The sequence below is a fragment of the Pimephales promelas genome, chromosome 20 (assembly GCF_988280905.1).
Source record: "Pimephales promelas chromosome 20, fPimPro1.hap1.1, whole genome shotgun sequence".
NCBI classification, from domain to species: domain Eukaryota; kingdom Metazoa; phylum Chordata; class Actinopteri; order Cypriniformes; family Leuciscidae; genus Pimephales; species Pimephales promelas.
Window position 1 is genome coordinate 22,325,538 of NC_142788.1, and position 16,886 is coordinate 22,342,423.

The 16,886-nt window shown below is 38.5% G+C and overlaps 1 protein-coding gene and 2 long non-coding RNA genes across 5 annotated transcripts in view; all 3 read left to right on the forward strand.

Annotated features, from left to right (window-relative positions):
- Positions 1–16,886, forward strand: part of LOC120463788 (uncharacterized) — a 69,888-nt gene that overhangs the window by 3,535 nt on the left and 49,467 nt on the right. The gene's annotated exons all lie outside the window — the stretch shown is intronic.
- LOC148970642 (zinc finger protein castor homolog 1-like) lies at positions 1,513–7,749 on the forward strand. 2 transcript variants are annotated; one of them, XM_089124449.1, is made up of 4 exons: positions 1,513–1,680; positions 1,845–2,076; positions 2,925–3,260; positions 3,847–7,749. In XM_089124449.1, exons 1-4 carry the CDS (start codon positions 1,612–1,614, stop codon positions 5,121–5,123), a joined length of 1,914 nt encoding a protein of 637 aa, XP_088980575.1. In that variant the 5' UTR covers positions 1,513–1,611; the 3' UTR covers positions 5,124–7,749. The 2 variants fall into 2 exon arrangements, with proteins under 2 accessions (XP_088980575.1, XP_088980576.1); XM_089124450.1 differs by lacking the exon at positions 2,925–3,260 and having other exon boundaries at positions 1,514–1,680.
- LOC148970643 (uncharacterized) lies at positions 12,935–16,055 on the forward strand. Of its 2 annotated transcripts, none has more exons than XR_016148233.1 (5): positions 12,935–13,246; positions 13,501–13,560; positions 14,894–14,968; positions 15,075–15,240; positions 15,923–16,055. It is a non-coding gene; the product is annotated as an uncharacterized LOC148970643 (long non-coding RNA). The 2 variants fall into 2 exon arrangements; XR_016148232.1 differs by having other exon boundaries at positions 12,936–13,246; positions 14,894–14,963.

A 16,886-nucleotide genomic window follows, 5' to 3' on the forward strand; every position in this document is an offset into this window, starting at 1 on the left:
ACGTTTTATTTATATTACAGAAAACGGGCCGAGAAAAATGGTGTCTGCCTTTTTGTCATACATTAATACTTCAGTATTTATAGTAGGCAATCAAACAGAGGTTGTTTTCTTGGGTATATTTAACCTGTCAGGAATGAGCAATTACATATGTTTGTTAATTACTGTGCCTGTCTAGCTCAGTCTGTTTGTGTTGCTCTTTTTCAAGCCTCGATCATCATCACGAGCAGGCAGATTAAAAGTTTGTATTTTATTTTCTCTGCTCCCCTTCCCTTAAAGGGAGAGTCGAGCAAAAAAACGGACACCCTCATTTCGAATAAAACCCATCGGATTTTCTTCGGAGGAGGAGGAGACGTTCGGTAGAATGTCCAAGCTGCTCTTTTCCGTGCAGTGAAAGTGAATGTGATCTGTGGTGTTGAGAAAACAAAGTACAACAAAAGTGTCTGTATAGAATAGTCTGTAATAATGTGTCTTTTAATGCCATATAAGAGCTTCAAGTCATTTTGCTTGTGTGAGAGCAACTTATTTTTGTTCTATTGAATAAAACAGGTTGAGTTGATGATGGCAAAAGGTTCATTTTTGGGTCAACTATCCCTTTAAGTCAAGAAAAGAACATTTATTGAAGAGTGGAAAGTATCGGACAAGTATCCACAGAGTATAATGTCTCTCCTGTGCCGTTGTTAGTGGTATAAACCAGGGACATATGACAAAAGCAAGCCATAGAGTCATAAAGAATTGATGGTTCAGCTGGACTGGGAAAATGGTATCCATGGCAGCTACATTAAACAGAACACCGGCGATGAGGTTACCAGGATCTGGTGGCACAAGAGCCCTGATATTTCAACATGTGCTCATATTTACTCAACTTTTTAAAGTATACCACTCCTGTGTACAAAAGCAGTCTGACAACAGGCGGCTTGTTGCATGACGCCACGGGTGCCATGGTAACGGACAAGCCAGCACCTGCCCTGAATGCTACTCTTTCAATTATTTCAGCACGCATTATTCACAATAAAATTATTACGAGCACCCTACAATATTTGATTAGTGCGCAAAGGCAGTCTTTAAATTTGAAAACATATAGCAATTAAAATCTGTAGGGCCCTTTGTGCAGAAAAAAAAAAAAAAGAAATAATAAAAAGCAAAGGGACTGGCGTGAGGGGGAGGAAACACACCAGCAACAGATAGGTCATGAAAAATGAATTTAATATGGAAATAATTGTGTGTTTACTTTGGTTTGCAGGGTTGTGCATTATTGCTTCTCCAAATGCAGAATGTATTTATGTAAATTCCAAATTGAATAAAAGATGTCATTGTAATAAAAGAGCACCACAGGTCTAATCTTCAAAAGGTTCGACTTTCCCAGTGTGACACTGGACTCATCTGCTCTGTCTCTCTGCATTATGCAGGCGCGGGACGGAAGCACAATGTCCTCATTACCTCGTTGTGAATCCATGATAAATGTTGTCCCTGAATCCCAGGCGCGATGAAGACGGTCTTTGCTCAAGTTAATTTTGTCGCTCGTCTCTTGCAGGGTGCAAATACAACCAAGTTAACAGCCACTTCCATTGTATCCGTGAGGGCTGTCAGTTCTCCTTTCTGCTCAAGCACCAGATGACTTCCCATGCCCGCAAACACATGAGGAGGATGCTGGGAAAAAATTTCGACAGAGTTCCTTCCCAGGTACGAAGAAATTTACGACACTTTTTGAAGCACAATTATAATATAAAACTGACTTTCACTCTCAAAATTTTATAGAATTTTAAGTAAGCCCCTTTTTGGATTTTTTTTTTTACATGAATTCAACGTATTTCATTGATTAAACTTTATCCATTGGACATTTTTAGGTCTCTCATGCCCACCGACATGAAGAGATGCAGCACATGGCCGGTCTAGCTTCATCTGCCATGGTAGGCAGCCACCCTAATATGACCCCCAACTTCTCCAGCATGATGGAGGACAACGATGACTACATGGACTACACCGGCGGAGGAAGCCCACTGGGCCTCTCCTCAGAGTCCTCCAATCAAGACCGCAGTTGCACCAGCACCCCCGTGGGCAACGATAGTTCGCCAGCAGGTGAGTCGACCTCAGCAACAAAACTGTTTCATCGCAATAAACATTTTCAGCCTCATATGTTTGATTAAATGAAACCACAGGCTCAGTGTGGCCAATTTTTTTTAGATTAATTTGGTCAATAAGTCAATCAAATTTCATTGTGTTCCTTGTGATGGCCTTTTGTTCTTCTTTGAAAAGAGAAACCTGCACCACGTCTCACTGAATTCTCTGTATCTTACTCATAAAGCTATGTATGTTGCATCAGAGCGACCAAATGTTTCCCACTGTAATGATATTTATTAAATTATAAAGCACTTAATTTGTCATATAGTATTCCACACATAACTCACATTAATGCCATCCCTGTGGCGACTACAGAACAGAGGCATCCCAGACTTTTCTCATCTCTACTGTCATTCAGCTACACACAGAGGCAGCACAAGTTGTTCATATTCTCTAGGCTTAAAGGTGCTTTAAATTTGTTGGGGTTTTTTTTTTTTTGGAATATGCCATTGATCATTTTTAGCCAATCAGAAATCTTGTTGTGGGGTTGAAGGGGCAAGGGTCTAACTCACTGGCATAAGTTAGCAAACTGGCTAACAATGCTATCAGCACCTTTAAATCTGGGCCTTTGCTCTTTGAATCTGAGCTTTCCTTCGTTGAATTGATTTTTTGGGTTCACTGTTTGATTTCAAATGTTATTATCTTCCATTCTCATCACTGTTGCTTTCGTCTGTTGTCTGACTTTGGTTACCATTTGGCTTTCATTATTTCATTACTTGATCTCTTTCCCTTTTTACCTCCCCACCCTTGTGTCTTGTACCTTCCTGTCTCTGTTACCATCCTTCCTTGGCACCGTGTCTCTGTAGGACCAGGCTGTCAGGTCCCTGCCTCTGCCACCACTACCTCTGCTGACTCTCCTCCTTCTCAATCTGCACCTCCTCCTCCTCCACCTCCTCTTCCACCTCCTCATCAGCCTGCACTCCAGAGTCAGCCTCCATCTCTCTCCTCAGCTCTTCTCCGGCCACCACTCCCCTCACTCCCATATCTCCTCTCCCCATCCTGTCTATCATACTCTCTGCTCAGCGCCTCTCTCGGAGCCACTAGGAGTGTTGTCATGCCAACCAACACAACAGCTTTCAGCCCCATCATTCCTACATCGTCTTCGGTTAAAAATGACGTCCCTATAGTTCAGGACGCTGCAGGTACCTACCTCGTCTCCACCCGAACAATGCAGCTCTAGAGTTACAGTAGTTTGTGCTATGGGTAGCAGTTACAAAGCCATTAGAAAGCATTAGCTGGTTACAGCTCTTTAGCTTTTTACACATGCAGTGCAGTTCACACAAGTCACTGTGGTAGTGGCTTTAGACTTAGCACACCTGCCATTAGGTCCACTGTCTAAAATGCTGTCCATTAGTAGCCTGCTGTAAAAAGCTGGTTTAATCATGCCAGGCTTTAATAGAGTCATGGGATTCCTGCTGGTCAGGACAGGGAGCACATCATTAGCACTGACCTCAGGCTTATGGGAGGGTATCCTGCTCTCCCATAAAGCCAGATGTAGGGAAGCACCTCTGAACTCTACCCAATGCCTAGACGTGACAATCGCGTTAAAATGTCACCAGTACATTATACAAATGGGACTGTCTCTGTTTGATTATGGCATGGAATCACATCATGTAGTATATTGCTGTAGGTAGCTTTGATAGGGCATGTGTGGCTACTCTTGTTTGCAGCTTGTCGTGCCGATTAAAGTCTAACTTGTAAATGCCTTCTTTTTTTTTTTGCAATCAGGTAACACCATCTCTATCCCCACGGCAACTGGCGCCAAGAAACGCTTCTGGATCATCGAGGACATGTCACCCTTCGGCAAGCGGCGCAAGACCGCTTCGTCTCGCAAGATGCTGGACGAAGGCATGATGCTGGAAGGGTTCCGCCGCTACGACCTCTATGAGGACTGCAAGGACACCGCCTGTCAGTTCTCCCTGAAGGTAACCCACTATCACTGCACACGGGAGAACTGCGGCTACAAGTTCTGCGGCCGCACACACATGTACAAGCACGCCCAACACCATGACCGCGTGGACAACCTGGTCCTGGATGACTTCAAGCGCTTCAAGTCTTCGTTATGCTGCAACTTCCCCGATTGCCAGTTCTCTGGCAACAGCACCCACTTCCACTGTCTGCGCTGCGGCTTCCGCTGTACGGACAGCACCAAGGTGACGGCGCACCGCAAGCACCACGGCAAGCAGGATGTGATCAGCGCGGCCGGATTTTGTCAGTTCAGCTCAAGCGTAGACTGCGAGGTGGCCGACTGCAAGTACAAGCTCAAGTGTTCGCACTTCCACTGCACTTACCCAGAGTGCAAGCACACGGTGGTGGGCATGTCCCAGATGGATTCCCACAAGCGCAAGCACGAGAAGCAGGAAAGGGGGGAGCTGCCTTCGGTCTCCCCCAACCAGGATGGCAACCATCACCATCACCACCACCACCACCACCAGCACTCTGGCCTAGCTGTGCCCCCAATGCCCATGAATCTGCACCCAACCTCACCCGGCACACCGGGGCCGACCCACAACAGTATGGGCATGTACCTCACTTCGGCAGGGGCCGCCGGTGAGTACGAGTATTCGGGCTCAGCGCTCAACCTCGACAGCTCTCTGAACCTGGGGACGGACACCAACAGCTCCTTGTTCTTCCTGAAAAACGCTGCTGGGTTGGGCCTCAGCGACTCCATGGACCTGAGCAACAAGATGCACAGGCAGCCACTCTCCCTGGCCACCAGTTCTGCCTCAATGGGCCCGAGCAACCCTCAGGACGACACCACCGGAACATCCGGCGATCCCGAAGATGACCTATCACCCGAGGAGGAGCCGTTAGCCGAGGAGGAGGATGATGACGACGACGAGGAGGAAGAGGAGGAAGCGGAGGAGGACATGAACACAGACTCGTATGAAGATTCCATGCCAGAGCCAGAAGTAGACAAAGACAATGGAGAGAGTTTCGATGCTTCCTTGAACCACGTAGAGACTTCCCAACTGGATAAAGAGGAGCCGGAGGCTGAGCCCTAATCCATGCTGTAGAAGGAGAACTATGAATTCCCTGAACAAACGCAAGTTTGAGTGGCCTCATTTATCATGCTTAGAGACGCTGCAGATGACAAGAAAACAACCAACTACAAGAAAAGTGAAGGCCCAAAATGATTTATTATGATGTTTACAAGATGACCAACATTATTAATTTAATTATGCATTAAAAAATGAACAGAGAAATAGACAGACGAGGCCCTCTTTTACACATGGGTGGCTATGTAAACCTTTTCCTACACATCAGTCTTTTGTGTGTGTGCGTGTGTGTGTGTGTGTGCATGTTTGACTTTAATTTATTCAATTTCATTTGTTACTTTTTGTGTGTGGAAAAAATAAGGAAAAACAATCTCTCTATATATGACTATCTATATAAAGTAGATGTGTGTGGATGTTAATGTACATTTTAATTGCAGTCACTGAACTGCAGGACAAACCTGAAAGCAACGAAAAGCGTACATTGCAGGAAATCTTTTATAAAGAATGTTGCTCAAATAATTGATTCAGAAATACCCTGTGTCATTATTATTATTGTGCAGGGGCCTGCATCAGTGCTTTGAGTTCTACGCTTCTCCGTTGATCAGATGACTTTTTTTTTATTTTTTTTTTTTTATTATTATTTACAATTATCACAGTTCTCACTTAAACCTGCTGTCATGGTCAGTGGTGTCATAGGCTCCATTCCATGTGGACATTCGCCTGTAACTTCAGGACAAAACAAAACAATGACCAGTGACTGCAAAGCTTCAGGCCATAAAGCATTGATCTCACTTGATTTCTGTTCCTTTTCTCAATGAGGACCCATTTGGCATTGCATATTCATAGTGCACTTTTGTATAGATGAGAGCAGATACTCAAGCCTCTATTTAAGACGTTTTGTTATCTTTTACATGATTGCATTAATATGGCTTTTTGTCTGTTTGTTTTGCATTATTCTCTAATGGCACAGGCATGACCAGATGATGTGGGGGGTGTCTCACTGTAAATGGGTCTGTTCTGAGGGCGAGGGTTATCGCCTCCTGTGTTTCGGAGAGTTTGTAATGTGATGGTGCTATTGCCCAGTATGAATGGGAGGAGATTACAGGTCTTTGTTTTGCTCCACAAATAGATGTCCTAAAGTGTCCATCAAACACAGATCAGGAGACAAGCGTCTCTGAATGTAGGGAAATGTTTGTAGGTGTTATTTTTCTTTCCTTTCCCCTCCACAGTTTCTGTAGCATGAAGAAAAAAAAAAACAAGAAAAAAAAACAATAGTTGCAACAAAGTGAGGATGGAGACTGGCTTTTTGAAGCTTCTTTTTTCAGAAGCGTCATGTATCTATTTCTAAAAGAAGAGGAAACATGGAGAGAGACTTTCTTTTCTAGAGGGCCGATCGGAGGACAGGCATCACAAAGGCACCATGATGAATGCTGGCGCCACTAGCGCTGCTCGGAAAGTGTGTGATTTTATGAATTGTACAGACGGAAAACAATGTTTCAAGCTTTTGTTTTCTATTTACAACAGCTGTGGTTTCACTCCAATAATAAGAAGTTATTTAATATTTATGTGACCTTGCAATGAGAAAATTCTAGGGTGTTTTATGCACTTTTTAGGTTCCTTTTTACCTTTTGAAATGATGGCATATATCTTTTGACAGGGAATTTGCTTTACAAGTTGTTTAGTTCACTTTGCTTTGATGCACAAATAGTCTTCAGTGTGACGAAGAACTGTTGTTCTGTGTTTTATTTAAGAAAAAAAAAAGAGAAAAAAAAAAGTTTTTTTTTTTCTTCGCTTCCAAGATTGGATGGTTTCGATATGAAACAGGCATGCTGGAACCTGGCTTGCTTAACGAGTAACACTAATGATGACTGTAATTTAAATGAATTCTATACAGAGGAAATTATTGCAGTGCTTCGCTCCAAATTACAAAAAAAAAAAAAATGATTTTTGTTTACTTGGCCTCCATTGAAGATAAACAAAGAAAAGCAAGGCGAGGAAATGAATTATTTCCTAAACATGGCTAGGCAACTAAATGTTTAGATCTCTGAAATATTGTTTCAGGAGGGGAAAAAAAAAAGGTTGTATAGTATTTTCTTCTGTAAAAACTATATATGAACAAAAATGCTCTTTGATTAAAAGCTTCCTTTAAAAAGAAAATACGGAGAAATAAAGAATAAAAAGTTAAAAACTGAACTAACACCAGAATAGTTTGCTTGAATGTGTGTGTGTGAGAGGCCGTATGGAAGCGTACGTGTGAGGTTTTATTGTTATTGCCATGGTTTCCCCATAGTGCTAGAGGAATTAGTGGTAATTAAATCTATACGAGTCGCATTATTGTAGCACTGAACAGTGGAGTGTATTTCTACCTTATACGCAAGGAAGTCATCATTTTCAAAGCTGTATAGCCTATCACGTGCGATCACAATAACGATGATATCTGCATAATTTAATACCATCCACAACTCTTTGTTTGCTATTGTTTTGGTGTTTGTTTTATTTAATTGAACTTCTGTATTTTGCATATGGCATGCCCCTTTCACAGGCCGTTTGTTCTCTGGTCTCGAGTGCAAAGGCGCAGGACTCACACTGAAGCAGCTGTTTGCCTGGGAGATACTGTGCACTTGAATACATTTTATGTGTGTAAAATAGCAGGATTTGTAAAGAGTCGAAATAAAGAAATTCTAATTATTATAACAAGCAAATGTTCCACACGGTGTTTCTCCAAATCATAGCGTTCTCTCCCAAAATGTGTGCTAGTGTTAGGTAGCACTGCTGTGCTCTAGGGGAATGGTTTAACGAGACTGCGGTTAATAAGCCGCTCCCACTGAGACTCACACCGTTCACTTTGAAATTCATTTTTGATATGTTTTAGCTTTTTCGATTTTGATATTTTTCGGTCAAACCGTTGTTGTCTGTCAGTCATATAATGCAGGTGTAGGGGGTCCACCTCAAAGAGCATGCACAGAGAAGTCAAAATTAAACATGATTGAATGACTCGTAAATGTAAGTACACATTGATGGCCTAAAACATGAAACGAGCGGTTTGTGTGAGAAAACGAACCGTATTTATATCGTTTTTACCTTGTGTAAGCACAGTCACGTCCACGTGATCTGAATCAGTTTAAAGGGCCCCGGACGCCCGGCGGACGCCCGGCAGCGCTGCGTATACACTGAGGATGACAGTATTTTTTTTAAAAAACATCGGATTCAATATGAGTTTACAAAAAACAGTAGAGCAAACATAGTCACGGAGCCAGGGGACAAATGCTCTCTGGTGCATTTTGGGAAAGTTTTAGCACTCTAAAATGGTTTTGGGTGTTTTTTTTTTGTGTGTTTTTTTCATTGTGCAGGGCAGGCTGCTCGTCGCTCTGACCAGCATATACTCTAGTCCCACTCGCTACAGCTGTTCTCCTGCCTCACCCTCCTCTTCCTTCTGATGTGTCTTTAAATAAAAACGTGTAAAGCCACCACCATCTGTCTGCCAGCTGGCATCCTGCATATAATCTTGAAGAATGAAAAAAAAAAAAAAACGATGGAAATTATATTACACAAAAACCAGACGGAAACAACCTCCAAACTAGCGCAGGCTGCTGTTGAAACAACAGATCACCTTATTGTCTAAATAATAAGGGAGAAATAAAATCAGAATCATTTCTAATTTTGTTGTATAAATTATACATTGCAACCAATTATGTAAATTATGTACTGTAGCAAACATAATTCCAAAAAGTATTTGCCAAGCCACTATTGAAAAAACACATACACAAATAAAAGCATGCGTTTCACACAAGAAAAAAACAAAACAAAAAAAATCACAAAAGATTTTCTGATCACAAAAGACTAAATGGTAACAAATGTTTAGTCATTTTGAACTGTCCTTGATACAGTGTAATTAAACATTTAAGTGATGAGTAATAGCTAGAAATTGGGTTTGGTTTAGGATTAGTTGCATGTAATTATGCATAATTTACTGCTGTTACTACAGTATTACTACATGTAATAAGGACACTAAAATAAGGCGTGCCATGCAATACATGTATATGTATTGTAACTAACAATAACAATACAGATAGGGGTTAGATATGTTTAGATGGTTCATTTTGAGAGAATGTCTAGCATTATTCATTTTACTTGATTTTCTAGTTGTTCTGTAATGTGCAATGTGATTCATTAATTTTAAGTTTTATAAAACATTTATCGGCGCTTATTTACCTGACATATTTCCACATCTCATCTCATGATCTTTGTCATTTCCATCATAATGAGCCATGTGTGCGCAGTCATACCAGGGCTGGATCTGACTCGTACGTACTGAGGGTTGATGTTCCAGGAACAGGTTGTGTGAGACCCAGAAGGAACAATGGGGCCTAAAAACATGCCACAGGTGTTTAGTACATATGTCACAGCAGCGCTGGTCACACGTCTTATTAGGATGCACGAGAGCGACGCATAACGTTTCAAGCAATCGAGTTTACGGGAAAACCCATGCGTATGTTTCCTTTCTTTCCGCGTTGTTTATTTGCATTAAGTGTGTATTTATGACCATTCAGAAGTGTGCAGTTGTTTGCTTACAAATCACATTTCATATGCTTGTCATAAAAAGAATCATTTCATTTGAGCATATAATTGCAGCATTGTTCTGTTTTTAGTTTGCGTCTGTAAATCTCATACATTTCCTCATAACCTTTGGCATTCACGTTCATTTAGCCATTTCCATTCATGCATGGCTTTATTTAAAGAGACCTTTGGTCAGAGTAAAGGAAGAAAAAAAAAAAAGGATTCACAAGGAAGCTGCTGTGCCTCTGGTAGCAGCTGTTGCTTGTGTGAAAAAAAATTAAGTTCAGGGACCCCAAAGGAAAAAGAGAATTAGACACACATTCAGCCAATTTAACTTTAACAAGACCTTATTGGCGGTAATGTCACAGGCCCGCTATGTACAAATGTTATTCTCTGTATTCATGTCTACTGAAATGAGGAGAAATGCTCAATTATGTTCTGGATCAGGGGAGATTTCGGCATAAATATGACTCTAAATGTGTGTAGTAAGAGATAAAAATCAATTTTTGAGTTACACAAAAGCAAAACCAAGGCTCAGAATGATTTAATATCCTCTTATCTGAACATTACACTAAAGGCACACCTGTCGAAATCAAGCAAGTTTTTGCTTGAAGCTGCACAGCTGCAGGTAAACAAGTGAAGAATTTCAATCTCAGATACACGCTTACATAAACTCATGTTGCCAAATTCCAAAAGTCACAATCTTTTAATAACGATTTGGTGCATGTGATTACAAGTCCTCTCTCTCTCTGGATGGGTTAGTAATAAAGACTTTTCCTATAGGTAATTTAATAACTTTACCAAGCGTGATTTAAAATGAAAATGTTAAAAAATTGGCAAATTGTAATACAAAGGTATACTATATATAAATGCCCTTGTTATGAATATTGACACATATATTTTTTTTTAAATAGTAATTAAAAATAAAATATTATTAATCATGTATAAAGGCACAGTAAGAATCTCCAAAAATGATATATTGTGACACTTTAGATTATGGTACAATTCTCACTATTACAGTAACTGACTTTTGCCTCAATAAACTCCTAATTACTTCTTATTAACAAGTATTTGTTAAGTTTAGGTATATTTGGGATGTAGAATATGGTCATGCAGAATAATATGATTTGTAAGTAGGCCTACTGATAATAGCCAATATCCTAGTTGTTATTCATGGTAATAAGCAACTGGTTAATGGTGAGAACTGGACCCTAATCTAAGTTTTACCTTGTATTTCTTGCAATGCCTGTGCAAAATCTGTTTTAGTAAATGTTTGTTTGGTACGTTTGAGTTGCTGAATAGCCAAGGCTACTATTACACAGAAACCTAAACTCAGAGAAAACTATCATTTTAAGCGCACCAGAATAAAATATATTCAGAAGTAAAAAGTGTAGCTGACTTACTGATTGAACTACTTTTTCAAAAGTGAATCGATACTTTTTCAAAAATTAAACAATTCTTTTTCAAAAGTAGCGAATTGCTACTTTTTCAAAAAAGAATTTATACTTTTTCAAAAGTGAATCGATACTCTTTAGGAAAAAAATTATAAATCGCTACTTTTAAAAAAAACGCTACTTTAAAAATAAAATGGATACTTTTTCAAAAAAAATCGATACTTTTTCAAAAGAATCAATACTTTTTTCAAAAAGAATAATGCAAAACAATAATTTTTCAAAAATTGAATCGCTACTTTTTCAAAAATGAATTGCTATTTTAGCAAAAGTGAATCGATACTTTTTAAAAAAATGAATCATGACTTTTTCAAAAATGAAATGCTACTTTTTCAAAAATGAAACGCTACTTTTTCAAAAATGAGTCGCTACTTTTTCAAAAGTGAATCAATTCTTTTTCAAAAGTAGCGAATCGCTACTTTTTCAAAAAAGAATCGATACTTTTCAAAAAAGAATTGCTGTTTTTTTCAAAAAGAATAATGCAAAACAATAATTTTTCAAAAATTGAATCGCTACTTTTTCAAAAATGAATTGCCATTTTAGCAAAAGTGAATCGATACTTTTTAAAAAAATGAATTATGACTTTTTCAAAAATGAAATGCTACTTTTTCAAAAATGAAACGCTATACTTTTCAAAAATGAGTCGCTACTTTTTCAAAAGTGAATCAATTCTTTTTCAAAAGTAGCGACTCGCTACTTTTTCAAAAAAGAATCGATACTTTTTCAAAAAAGAATTGCTGTTTTTTTCAAAAAGAATAATGCAAAACAATAATTTTTCAAAAATGAATCGATACTTTTTCAAAAATGAAACGCTACTTTTTTTCTTTTCACAAAATCTATTTTTTTATTAATTAAATTACATAGCGTATATATTTTCATAGCGTATATATATATATATATATATATATATATATATATTTTTTTTTTTTTAATTGTTTCTGTAACTTAAGAGTAAACTCAAAATTATTTGAAAATTAGACTTCATTGTTTCATGATAATTCTAGTTGAATGTATGAATCAGGAGGCAGAGACAGTCAATAATAGGTGGAGTGGGAGTCATTTAGTTAATATTTCCAATAAATTTAATTTTTTCCCTAAATAATTTTAAATAATTTTACTACATAAAGCAATATTTTAGAGATAGTTTAAAATAATTTGGGTTATTATTCAAAACTGATTCAATAAAGTTTTTTTTTTTTTTTAAATAAAAGAAGGTTTATCAGGGAGACTCGAAATATACCCCCAATTCTATAGAATGACGTCGTATGGTAAAGTGTGTAAAAAGGAAACTGTAAAATATGGGTGTCACCCATATTTGTTTAATACATCACACAAGTGCACACACAAAAAATGATTGTCCCAATGCCATGTCTGTTATTGTTGTGCAATCTCATGCGGTAGGCCTACTTTCGGACATTTACAGTGAAGTCTCTTCTCGGGCCTATGTAGAAATGGTGGAATAAAAGTGGTTTAGCAGACTTTGTCGCACGGGTCTGAGAGATGTTTCAGCTCTTTACGACTCCTTCCAGAAAGACAGTACTGGGAGCAACAAGGCATTACTCTCTCGCACACATGTGCGTGCACACGCCAGCAAGGGCCATTTACTTACCAACTAAGGAGATCCTTAAGTGCTAAGCTGTAAATTTGGTTAATTTAGCACGATTCCACATGGAATTGGTTGGTTTTCTTGCGGGGAAAACCCAGCAGGCTTGCTGAGAATGAGCGGAGATGGTTGATGTGGTCCTTAGCGCCTTGATGACGGCAGGAACACGCGGTTGACAGCGCACGCCAGAGCTATAAAACACACTGTAAAAAATTGCTGTAGATTCTACAGCAAAATTCTACAGAAATTTATTGTTTTATCATTTTACAAGTTATTACTGTAATTCGCAATGCATTATGGGTCAAAATGAGTATTACAGTTGTTTACTGTATATTTCCCTGTCAACTGTAAATTGATTTACAGGTAAGAGGTGTTTTCACTGTAGTTCATACGTTTTACAACAATTTACTGTGACGTGGCATTATGGGATTGCGCGGGCTGAATACATTTGAAATCTGGTGGACTGGAGCAGGGCAGGATCGAGTTGAAGATAAAAGGCACTATTTACTCAATTTTTGGTAAGTTAACTTAAATTTACGTCCATAAATATTTACAATCTAATGTATTACTTAATGAGCGATTCATATTTTGAACAGAATTCATAACATCGGCATGTCATTATATCATGCAATTATTGATCGACTTGTTAACAACTGCGTGTTATCAGGACATTTAGTGTGATGTAAAAGTGTTTGATTCCTATATTTTCCATCGAAACGTTACGTTTATTTAGTACAGCAATGTGTCTTTAATTTTAAATTTCTTGTTTCAGGCGAGGCAATCGCGACGGCGCGCGCTCAGTGGTGAGGCGATCTGAACTTACAAGCACAAGGTAAAACTATCTTAAATGTTATGGACGAATGCTGCCGTTTGTTACAGTTTTATTTGAATTTGCTCTCAAGAGAGTATTTTAGAGCATTGCAGTTTGCAAGACGACAGATCGGATCCACTTAAGTCTTGGTGAGAGTTAGCTTTCTTGACGAAAACATTGGAATAGGCTATATTAACATCGTTGGATGCTGCTATTTTCTCATTTATTTTACCAGTTTTGATTTCGTTTGATTTCGATTTTCGTATGAGAGCATGTAAAACCAGTGTTTAATAAAGGCCTGCATCATAACTATTTAACGCAAATCAATTTGCAGCGCACAATAGGTGCGTTCCATTCGACCGTAAGTGGACTGCGAAGTGGACTTCACAGGGTATTTAGCCATCTTAAGTGAGATTCCATTTGAAAGGGAACGAACATTTTCAGTTCGAAGGGCACTGCAAACGGCATAGGGAATAAGGGAACATTGGTACATCACTTCACAGGAAGTCAGTGAAGTCCACTTCAACTGATATACCGTGTTCAGGGAGTAGGGAGCAGTGAACACTGCGTAGGGACCCTGTCGAATGGAACGCACCTAATGATAGTAACAGGCCTATGCCTGTTCGTCATGCTCTCCAGAGAGTATTTTTTTCGAGCATTTGCAGTTTGGAAAACAAGGCATTCTGAAGTGCTGTTGAGACAGAACGTAAATACGCACGTGCAGTTAGCTTTGCTGATGAAAACATTAGAATATGATTTTAACATCGTTGCATGATTCTGCTATTTTATCATTTATTTCACTAGTTTGGATTTATTATTGAGAGCAAGTAAACCCAGTGTTTAACAAATCCCTGCGTCATAACTAAATTCAAAATGACTGGCAAAAGATTTGAAAGTTAATTTTATTTTCTGTTCAAAGTTCCCATATTTATCGTTTTCTTAATATAACTTGAACCTAAATCTAAATGAGAAATGTATCACTGTAAATTGTCAATATGATAGCAATATCATTGTAGGTCACATTAATGTTCTTAACTGCTGTTTTACCTGTGGTGTAATGTTACCTGACTTTTCACGTGCATTTAAAAATGTGCAGCTTTTAAGTTTCATTTATAGAGACCATACAGGTTATCAGAAGTCTTGTAAAGGTGCTAGATTTGACCAGACACAACACTGATTTGCAAGATTGGATACCATCATTTCACATGCATGTACAACTCTGAATTACTTAATTAGGCTTTTTAAAATGCCATATTGATGAGGGCTGGGAAATCTGTCTGTACTGCATTTACTGCATATACTGCACTTAATTACATTACATTTTTTTCCCTTTTATTATTTTTTTTTATTGTAGATGTCAGCAACAGCAGCTGAAGTGGAAAAAAGTTCTGCACTTCCAGACTCTCTGAGACTGATTGTCTTAGGTAATGTACGTTCCAGAATCTTTAAATTACTTAATACATTTTGCCTGTTGTATTTAAGCATACATTTTTATAAACTGTTTTCTTTTTTCTCTTCATTTGTTTTATTTTTAGGTGAAATTCTCACTGCAACCCAGTGGATGCTGAGTATTGAGGGTCAAGTGGTTCTGAATCAACACCCCAATTTCATGGCTGAATTTGCTGCTTTGTTTGCAACTTACTACAACTTTAATCTGGTGTACCAGCACGAGGCATCCTGCACACTTGAATTTGTTCAAAGGTAACAGATTACTGAAATATAAATTTGTATATGTTAAAGGATTAGTTCATCTAAAAATTAATGTTAGTTCACCTGTCATTAATTAACTACTGGCCTTCGTTCATTTTCGGAACACAAATTAAGATATTTTTGATGAAATCTTGCAGGGTTTCTGAAGCACACATAGGCCACAAAATCATTGCAACTTCCAAGGTCCAGAAAAGCAGTTAAGACAATGTTAAAATATACCATGTGACTACACTGGATCAACCTTAATGTTATGAAGCCACAAAATCTCTTCTCTTCTGTGTCAATCTCTGACGCTGTATTAAACAGTGCATCGCTTCCAGGTTCTACGTTAGAACAAAAAGTATTCTCATCACTTTATAACATTGAGGTTGATCCACTGAAGTTACATGGACTACTTTAATGAGGTTTTCACTACCTTTCTGGGCCCCGGACGTTGTAATGACGTTGTGGTCTATGTGTGGTTCAGATACCTCTCTGATTTCATCAAACACATCTTAATGTGTGTTCCTGAAAATGAATGAAGGTCAGTAGTGACAGATTAACGAGTAATTAATTACAGAAATGTCATTTTGTGGTGAACAAATCCTTTTTAGTAGTGCAAATAATGCTTATTGTAAAGTGGTATATTTTCATAAGTCTGCACATGATCCTAAAGCCTCTGATTTTTGAGCAGATGTTTACCAAGAACATCAATGAAAGTGGAAAGACCTCAGAGAAGAGGAACAACACAGTCAATCCTCATGTGTCTACTCTTCTCATTAGGCTACCCTGTGGACCTTGAGTGGTTAAGCATGTGAGTTGTCAAATGTATATATGAAACAAAAAACTGAGATGTCTATAATTACACAAAATGTAAAAAAGTACTTTGAAACAAAAATAATAGTAATAATAATAGAAAAGCAGAAATTTGAGTTAACAAGAGATGCGAGTTAACAATTTTGCCATTCTGTTGTTTGAGCTTAAAGGGATAGTTCACTTTGAAATTAATTTTTGACATGTTTTAGCTTAGCTCAAGGGCATCCAAGATGTAGGTGTCTTTGTTTCCACAGTATTTTCAATTTTGACATTTTTCAGTCAAACCGTTGTTGTCCATCAGTCATACACTGGAGGCTAAGGGGGTCCACCAAAAAGCATGCACAGAGAAGTCAAAATTAAACATGATTTAATGACTCGTAAATGTAAGTAAACATTGATGGCCTAAGACCCGAAACGAGCGGTTTTTGTGAGAAAACGAACAGTATTTATATCGTTTTTACCTTGTGTAATCACAGTGACGTCCAAGTGATCTGAATCAGTTGTTCAATGTCCAACTGAACCGAACTGAATCAGTTCAATGTTACGTCGGAAGTGATCGCTTGCGTGTGACGTCACTGAATATTTACACGGAGATTTTCGGAAGTTTTACCTTTTACTAAACATATTTAGATATACCGAAATCGTTTTCCATTGCGGTTTCCCGTATATCTAAATATGTTTAGTGAAAGGTAAAACTTCCGAAATCTCTGTATAAACCAAGGGGGTAATCCATCGACCGGAAGTTGAAGCCTCGCGGGAGCTGACATCTTGTAGCAGAACTTCACTTGTGTTAGCATTCCCATTGACTCCCATTCGTGTTGGCGTCACTTTGACAGCGAATA

Coding starts and splice junctions, on each gene's coding strand:
- LOC148970642 (XM_089124449.1), top strand. CDS start 1,612: ATGACTTCCCATGCCCGCAAACACATGAGGAGGATGCTGGGAAAAAAT. Junction 1,681..1,844: donor TCGACAGAGTTCCTTCCCAG/GTACGAAGAAAT, acceptor GGACATTTTTAG/GTCTCTCATGCCCACCGACA. Junction 2,077..2,924: donor CAACGATAGTTCGCCAGCAG/GTGAGTCGACCT, acceptor GTGTCTCTGTAG/GACCAGGCTGTCAGGTCCCT.